Consider the following 8,810-nt stretch of genomic DNA (forward strand, 5'->3'; position numbering starts at 1 on the left):
GCTATTTTATAACAGGTATGTTTGATAACATGTAAACAGGTCTTTAAAACATACAAAGTCAGAGATGTCTCAGTGGTTAAGAGCACTGGTTGCTCTTCCAGAGAACCCTGGTTCGATTCCCAGCACCCACATGGTGCCTCACAACTATCTATAGGGAGTCCAATGCCTTTTCCTGACCTCTACAGGCACCAGGCATACACACAAGCACACGTACACACATGAAGGCAAAATACTCATGCGCGTAAATAGTCAAAAAACTAAAAGTATACATACTTTAAATTTATACATACATACATATGTATATGTGTATATAACACACACACACACACACACACACAGTGTTTGTCCTACAAACCATGCTTGTAGAACTTTTTAAGGGACATAATCATAATGAGGCATGAAATCACGCCTCCCAGGGTTTGTACCGTCATCCACAAGGAAGCGCTGAGGCAATGTAAAGACAGTAAAAACAGAAAGTTTAACAGCATAGCAGAAGCAAAAACAAAACCCAGGCCCTGGGAGCAGGAGGCAGGGGGGTGGAGGGGGTGAGAGGTGGGAGGGTGGGAGGGTAAAGAACATGAAGCAGACTATGAGACATAGCAAGCTTCAGTCTAGCCTGGGCTATAAAAAACGCTGTCTCAAGAAAACAAAAACAAAAACAAAACAAGAAAGCAAGAAAAAACTAAGATATAATTTCTCATACATGATGAGAAATTATATAGACACTAAAAACTAAGTCTTGGCTGGGCAGTGGTGGCACACGCCTTTAATCCCAGCACTTGGGAGGCAGAGGCAGGCAGATTTCTGAGTTCAAGGCCAGCCTGGTCTACAGACTGAGTGTCAGGGCTACACAGAAAAACCCTGTCTCAAAAAACCAAAAAGGAGAAAATTATACAGATCTCTGTGTTTTAATCTGAAAAAAAGAAAAAGGATCAGAAAATAAGAGATATAAACAGCAAAACAGTATTATTTAAAACAATTCAGACAATAACTTAGAATGTGTAGGTTGTTTAACGTACACAGTAGTTAGAAAAGACAGATGGCCGGGCGGCAGAGGAGGCGTGGCAACAGGAAGGCATAAGCTGCCCAAGCCTGGGGCCCGGGGCTCGATGCCTGAGAGCCTCCCAATGGCAGCAGGTGAAACCGATCGCAGAGCGCTGCCATCTCACCTCCACACGTCCTGACACACGTGCCCACACATCATGCACTCGCACAATAATGTTAAATATGGCAGGTGTGTGTGTGTGTGTGTGTGTGTGTGTGTTATGTTTTCCCTGTATGTAGGTCTGGCACCCAAAGAGCCCAGGAGCGGGCACTGATCCCGAGTTTGGAGTTGCAGGCAGGCGGAGCCACCACCGTGTGTGCTGGGAATACAACTCCAGTCCTCTTGAGAAGCAGCCACTGCTCTAAACCTTAGCTCCTGTTTGTTGTTGTTGTTGAAGTAAGAATACTATAAAAGGAAACAGATTTAGAAGTTCATGGAAAACAAAAAGTCTGACCACATAAGATTTTTTTAAGTCAAATCATCTCACTTTAGAAATAACTTATGCAAGCCCAGTGTAAATTTTTCTTTCTGGCTACAAAATAAACAGAAGCTTACCTCTTGCCTAGAAAGTGTCATAGGAAGCTTTTCCTCTGCTAGTTCAAGTTCCAGCACTGGATTTGATGATGTTAGTGGTTTCTGGTCCTCCTCTTTTGGCTGTATCTATAGTAACAGGCCAAAGAAATGACATTCAAACTTACCTACATATATTTCTTTCTATTGACCATCCAAGCACCTTAGCCATGGCAGAGAGAGTTCCTGCTGAGGGATAGTGCCCTGTCCCCTGAGCCAAGGCTGCAGAGCGGCTGTGCATGCTTCCAAGAGCTGACCAAACATCCATTCAGGACATGACACGGGGAGAGCATGCACGTGGCAGAGCGAGCGCATTCTTGCTATAGTCGCACGACTACAATGCTTTCCAAAATAAAGAACTCAACAGTACTTCAATATGAACCTAGTTTCTCCCCAGACACTAAAACAGTCCAAGTTCTCTCTTGAAAACAACCAACCTGCCTCTGTGGGAAACTGTCTTCCAGGGTTATCCAACTGTCTCTCAGCCTTACAGAGACTGAAAAACTGTTTCCCATTTAGCTTCTTCAGACAGAGTATCCCCATCTTGGATAAAGCACTGCTAGGCATGTAGACGGACGCTCAGAGCTGTCCACAACTGGACTACAAAATAAGCTATGGCCCTTGACAAGAAGGAATAAGGGCTGACTGCCCCTGGGGGGTGGGGGTGGGGGTGGGGGTGGGGGGACTCTCACTCTGACCATGCCCAGGAGAATGCAGGAGTCAGTCAGAGACTGGGAAAACTGAGTCCAGCAATTTAAAAGCCTCACTGTGTACTATGGAAATATACTGTAAGTGTGGTTTCCATCCACCCACAAGATAAGTTTAAAATGCAGAAGTAGGAATAGATTCAAAGAAACTGAAAGAACTGCTTTAAGAAACTACTGTCCCATTAAGAAATTCTGCACAATAAAATTATGCAAATCATGATTCTATAGGTTATGGTTTAAGGTAAAATAAAATAGAAATAAAAAACTAACGTTTTGAATACTTACAAGGATAAAACCAGCACAGAGCTTTAAAAATGGGGGCTAGCTCCTACCAAGGAGTAAATGCAACCACATTGCACTGTCACTACTCCAAGGAGGGAGGCTGTCAAAGAGCAACAGAAAGCAGGTATTTCTTCAATCTAAGCTCTGATGTACTTTTACATCATATATATGTATACATCGACAGCTCACAGCTCTGGCACAAAGGTCTAAGGCATTCTGTCAGTTGGATTCAAGACTACGGCCCTACCGCCATAGAGACAGCACTGCTCACGTTACCAAAATGATCTGCAGAAAGCAAGGGCACACTACATTAGATCATTTTCCTACCTTCTCAAAGGGTAGCAAAGGCCCACACTTATAAAGGCTGAGTCACCAGAGAAGGTGTGAGATAAAGGATTCTGAGCCCAGGCAGGGTGCTGGGCGAGCAAGACATGGGAACTCAGCTCTCTACACAACTACCCGCTGGTTATTTAGATAAGAAAGCGTCTTTTACTTTTCTAAACTAGATGTAAATGAAGTTGGTGTTTTTAAAAACACCTATTAAGATACAATGATAAACTTTTTTTTTTTCTGTTTTTTTCAAGACAGGGTTTCTCTGTATAGGCTGTCCTGAAACTCACTCTGTAGACCAGGCTGGCCTTGAACTCAGAAATCTGCCTGCCTCTGCCTCCCAAGTGCTGGGATTAAAGGTATGCGCCACCACTGCCCAGCTTTTTTTTTAAAAAAAATAATAAACTTTTAAGCATTTATCTTTAAAATACACCTTCAATACGTGCCTTTCCAACAGTAAAAAATAAAGCCAAATGCACACACATAGCAGTTACATTCTTCATGCGTTCCTCTACAAATGCTGAGTTATATAATTAATTCCCAGAACTTTCTCCAGTCCATGCCCAGGAGCATTACCAAATGTATGGCCCAGCATGTTTCGAAGGCACCTGTTAGCTTTGAGCTTGAATTAAACTGTCTGCTCTGAAAACAACTGAGACAGGTTCTCCACCTTCTGAGCTTCGACCCCTCCCAAGCATCGCCAAGGAGACAAGGTGAAGGGTCACTTCAGTCATGCATCTCAAGCACGTAAGTGAAGCCTTTCAGACAGCTCGTGGATTTAAACATTCTTCTGTCCAACAGACTACACAAATGCTGCCCCTTGTTTAAAGCAGGCAAAAGCACACAGAGGCTATGTACTCTATTTCAAGCCAGAGTTCTAGGCCCAAAAGGAATGATGGACAATATTAACACAAAACCAACTTCTTAAAGTAGGCAGGAGGAAGCAGAGACAACACCGCTGGCTGCTCAGTCCAGGCTGGACGGATAGTGTTTTGAGCTCTTTCAAAACACACAGTTTTATTGGGAGAGGTAGGGGAGAGCATGGTGGGAAAGATGAAGATAAGGAGTGTCAGAATCAGGATTTAATTTAAAAAAAAAAAAAAAAATTCAAGCTTTGCTCTCAAGCCAGTTCATGCTGTCCACAGAAAGCCAAACCATTCCAAGCCAAAAGTCATGCACGTATTTTCCTGAATTCAAAATCTATTTTTTTTTTAAAAAAGCCAAATCAAAACCAAAAACTCATACCTCTCCAGAAGGCTTCTCACTTATAGGCTAATGTATAACATTGATAAATTGAACAGAGATCAATAATTTTGTTATTTAACAATAGCTGTAAAAACTTTAAACTCAGAAACATATGACTTAACATCAAAGCTGGAGCTCTCTCACCTTGCAGCCGCATCTTTCAAAGTACGCTTCGTCTTCTTTCTTGGCGAGCTCGCTGCGCTTGAAGTACTTTCTGTTCTCCTAGAAAGACAAGACAGTGCGGTCCCAATGCGCCCTGGGCAGAAGTCCATGCCTCATAATTCTCAAGCACCCCTAGAAACCTTTGAAAAACACTTCTCGGTTTCTCAAGAATTCAATAGTTCTAGTCCTGAAGATAATTCCACTGAGCCCCCTTGTGGTGGCCCCTCTTCCAGAGCTGTGTTCTGATATGTGATAAACTCAAGTATCTCACTCCACTGAAGTAGGAGTTCTCACAACAAAGAGAATATACCAACAGCATTTTCAGAATAGTTTCTTATTCAGTTTCCTAACAACTAAGTTCAAAGATCATTTCTACAGACAGATTTACTTTGAACCACAGAGATTTATCCTTTTGTTATTTTCTCCAAATCAAAATAGAAATTACAGCATATAGAGCCAGTTCTGGAAATCTCATCAACAGGAGCACTCCAAAGGAATGTGTGAGGTCTCATCATCTGGAATCTTATCTTAGCAATCTTAGCATATCAGTTCTGGGTTCTGTTACTTTATAGCTCATCCTCTGCAGCAAATGAAAATCTGACTCAAAATGTCCTTAAAATGCCCAGTATTTCATAATGTCCATAAGCTTGTAGAAGACAGCGCCTTTACAATTTACTCAAACATCTCCAACAGGAAGAATGGCTGGCCCACAGGCCAAATGTCCACCGAATTTTAAGAAATTGCCCATCTGTTTTCCAAATGGTTACACTGTCTTGATCTCCCAATGAGAAAACACAGAAAGCAATAGCCACTAAAAATGTCACACACTAAAGTTAGATACACCGCTGCAGTGCCAGCCCTTGGGAGGCTGAGGTAGCAATTCAAGCAACCTGGGTGATACAGCAAGACTACATAGCAGAAGGGAAAGAGAGGGAGAGGGGAGAAGTGGGGTGAGGAAAAAACAAATTATGCTCTATCAAAAAAAAAAATAAAAAATTATCAAAAGCCGGCTGTGATTTCAACATGGCTGAACCAAGCCATGCTCATCAGGTGGTGGCTGTGGAAAAGGTCTCCAGGACCAGAGGAGCTACAGGCTTGGCACTGCCACCTCCAGGTTCACCCTGGACGCCATGATGAACTTGTTTTTCACAAGTTGCCACCAGCGGCTACAAGAGTCACCAAGAGTTTCAAATACTTCTATCAGTTACAGCCTGAGATGCTACAGAAGACGTAAGGCAAGTTCATGAACAAGTCGAGGTGGATATGAGAGGAAATCTCAGAAACCAAAGAGGAGGGGGACTCTGATGCTTTCATGAGCTGCTTGGTAAAGAGCACAGGGAGGGACCTTGGAGGCCGGGTGGAATCCCACTGTTCCCGACTTCCTGCGGCTCTGACCTGCGGCTCAGTGCCTTGTACAGAGCAGGAAACCAAGCACCAACAAGCTGGCTGTGGCCATCCTGTCTGGGCCCTCCAGCACTCCACAGGCTACATTAGAGAACAGAGGAGTAGCTGGCTAATGTCATCCTGGCAGGGGCCACACAGGTCCAGGTCTACCAGCATCTGACAGGCTATCCTGGGAGAGCAGGAGTTGCCATCCGCACCAGTGAGGAGATGGCTGGGATCCAGAGCAGAAGGCAGTCAGAAGTTGAGGCCTTCAGTCAACATGCTGGGCCTGGGAGAGTGTTTCTGAATACAGCTGAAATGGCGTAGGGTTCCAGTGCCTAAACAGCAATAGAGGCCCCACCACTGCCTCTGTGCTGCTGGAGACATGAACACACACATAGAGACAGACAGACACAGACACAACAGACACAGACAGTCTCTCTCTCTCTCTCTCTCTCTCTCTCTCTCACACACACACACACACACACACACACACACACACACACACACCCCATACCTCAGATTCCTGGTGCACTCTTCCATCTGGAGGCTGTGGCCTTCCCCAAACGGTCTCTCCTGGAGATTTAGCCTGCATCTCTGTTCCTCTCTCTGGTTCCTGACTGTCCCCATGCAAACCCTATGTAGCTGTTCCCATTCTATACTGATTGTCTTGTCGTTGACAAGCCCAAGGGTCCCTGCATGCTCTCCCCCATCCATGACTATAAACACACATACAGAGAGAGAGAGAGAGAGAGAGAGAGAGAGAGAGCAAGAGAGCGCTTTTACTCATCAAAAGGCACTATTAATGAAACAAATAGCCCAATCTGGAAGAAAATATCCAGAAAACATACTTATCAAAGAAAGTGATAGGATACATAAAGTCCAGAGAATTAATAACTAACCTAATTTAAAGTCTGGAGAATAACTAACCTAATTTAAATTTGCAAGCAGTTTTAACACGTCACAAAAAATACGTATTTAAAAATAAAATCACACAGAAAGTACTTACAGATTATCAAGAAGATTAAAATTAGAATCATAAATATGCTGGGCAGTGGTGGCACATGTCTTTAATCCCAGCACTTGGAAGGCAGAGGCAGGTGGATTTCTGAGTTCGAGGCCAGCCTGGTCTACAGAGTGAGTTCCAGGACAGCCAGAGCTACACAGAGAAACCCTGTCTCATAAAAGCCAAAAGAAAAAAGAAAAAAAGAAAAAGAAAAAAGAATCATACAGATACCTCTCCACTGAAAAAAACAGACAACATAAACTGCGGGCAAGAGTGCAGACTAGCTAACCCTCTGACACTGCTCATAGATGTGCAACATGGTGGAGCTATGTTAAAAAAGACTCGGTGGCATCTTTAGTGACTTAAGCATTTGTGTACTCTGTAACCCTGCGGTTCCAAAGAGTTATGCAAACAAGGCCGGGGGGGGAGGGGGCGGGGGGGGGGCGGGGTCAGAATCTGTTCAATTCTGACAGCTCAAACGCTCATCGCTAGGAGAACGGGGGGGGGGGGGGGGGCGGGGGGGGAACCAGATCTACTCAGACAACAGAAGACAATTTCGGAAATTAAAAAAAAAAATACATATAGCAAAGTGAGTAATACCCAGAACACTCTGATCAAATGAAACGCCATGTAAAAATGTACATCCTATTGATGGGAAATTCTAGAGCAGGCAAAACTGAGGTATAAAGAAACCGCTTCAGTGGGTCATCCATGCAGGGATTGACTGCAAAGTGGACATTGCTATTTTATCTTCTCGTGGAGACTGGGTTGCACAGGTGTTTGCATTTGTCAATAATCACAAGATACACGCAGTCCCTAGCACAGAAATTCTTACACGCACGCACACAAAGAGGAATAAACAAACACTGAGCTCTATGACGTGCGCCAGATCGCTTAGGGGTAAAGCTGACTGCCTCTCGGAATACATAAAGACGGTAAGTAGTTTTATCACCCTGCCTGCAGCTGACTGGTTAGGACAGCAAGCGCCGCCGAAGTGAGCCACACTAGGGTTCAAATCCACGCTTCTACCCCTTGCTACCCCTGGGTGAACAACTTGCCCGGGATAGTGGCAGGTCTGTCAACCCCGCGCCCGCCCCAAAACCTCTCAGTTCCATCATCCTTTCGCCAACACCTTTCCGAGCACAGCAACGCCATCCTCAAGCTCAAACTCCACAACTTGAGGACTCACCACCAGCAGGTTCCGGTCCTCCACCAGCTGCCGCTTCCGCAGAATCTCTGATTTCAGGATGTCCATCTTCTCGCTCTCAAGGTCTAAACTCCACTTCGACTCTCCAGCTCCCCGGCGGTAACCTCACCCGCCGGAGGAGGGGGAAGAGGACGAACCGCAACACAACGAGAACCCAATAATCAGAAAACAACAACAACTGCCGGAGCCGCTTCCGGCGGAAGTCAGGATGAAGGAAAGGAAGGTAGGGAGCGCCCCTCGGTGCTAACGCTGGTAAAATCGCCTCGTGTTGCTTCCCCCTAGCGGCAGCCTCCAGCTACACACGGGTGATTTTAATCTGTAATAAAGAACAAAAGCCAGGTGTCATGTCTGTCTCTTTAAACGGCTATTGTGCACGTTTGAAACAGTTTGCTCCTAAAGCCTCCTTGTAAGACATGTCAATGGTGTGAAGGCAAGAGCTTTACTAGAAGTTTGCTTCATAGTTCCTCAATCTTGCCAAGAGGTCTAACATTCTAGAGAATGAGAAATACGTGTATAATACAAGTTTTAAAATGGCAGTATTTATTAATTGCTTGGTCAACGCCCTGTAAATTTATTGTGTTTTCTGGTTATGCAATCAGCAATGAAGATTTTCAATGATGATTGGAGATATAATCATTCTTCCTTACAACCTAGTCCAAGAAAAAAAATATGTTGAAACTTTATTTTGATGTGTTTTTATTTTTATTGTGATTTAGGGATTCACTTTGTTGCCCAGACAGGTCTCAAACTCTTGATATAAAAGTAATCATCCTAGCCTGGCAGTGGTGGTGCACGCCTTTAATCCTAGCACTTGGGAGGCAGAGGCAGGCAGATTTCTGAGTTCAAGGCCAGCCTGGTCTACAGAGTGAGTTC

The 8,810-nt window shown here is 44.4% G+C and overlaps 1 protein-coding gene across 1 annotated transcript in view; it reads right to left on the reverse strand.

The window, feature by feature from the left end:
- Prpf18 (pre-mRNA processing factor 18) overlaps positions 1 to 8,145 on the reverse strand; it is a 28,674-nt gene extending 20,529 nt beyond the window's left edge. Inside the window, exons 1-3 of the mRNA XM_052157218.1 lie at positions 7,920 to 8,145; positions 4,324 to 4,401; positions 1,601 to 1,705 (exon numbers count right to left, since the gene is read on the reverse strand). Coding sequence (XP_052013178.1) covers positions 1,601 to 1,705; positions 4,324 to 4,401; positions 7,920 to 7,985 — 249 coding nt within the window. The 5' untranslated portion in view covers positions 7,986 to 8,145. The remainder of the gene's footprint in view (positions 1 to 1,600; positions 1,706 to 4,323; positions 4,402 to 7,919) is intronic.
- Positions 8,146 to 8,810: the final 665 nt, after the last annotated feature.

Source organism: Apodemus sylvaticus, chromosome 14 (genome assembly GCF_947179515.1).
Source record: "Apodemus sylvaticus chromosome 14, mApoSyl1.1, whole genome shotgun sequence".
NCBI lineage: Eukaryota > Metazoa > Chordata > Mammalia > Rodentia > Muridae > Apodemus > Apodemus sylvaticus.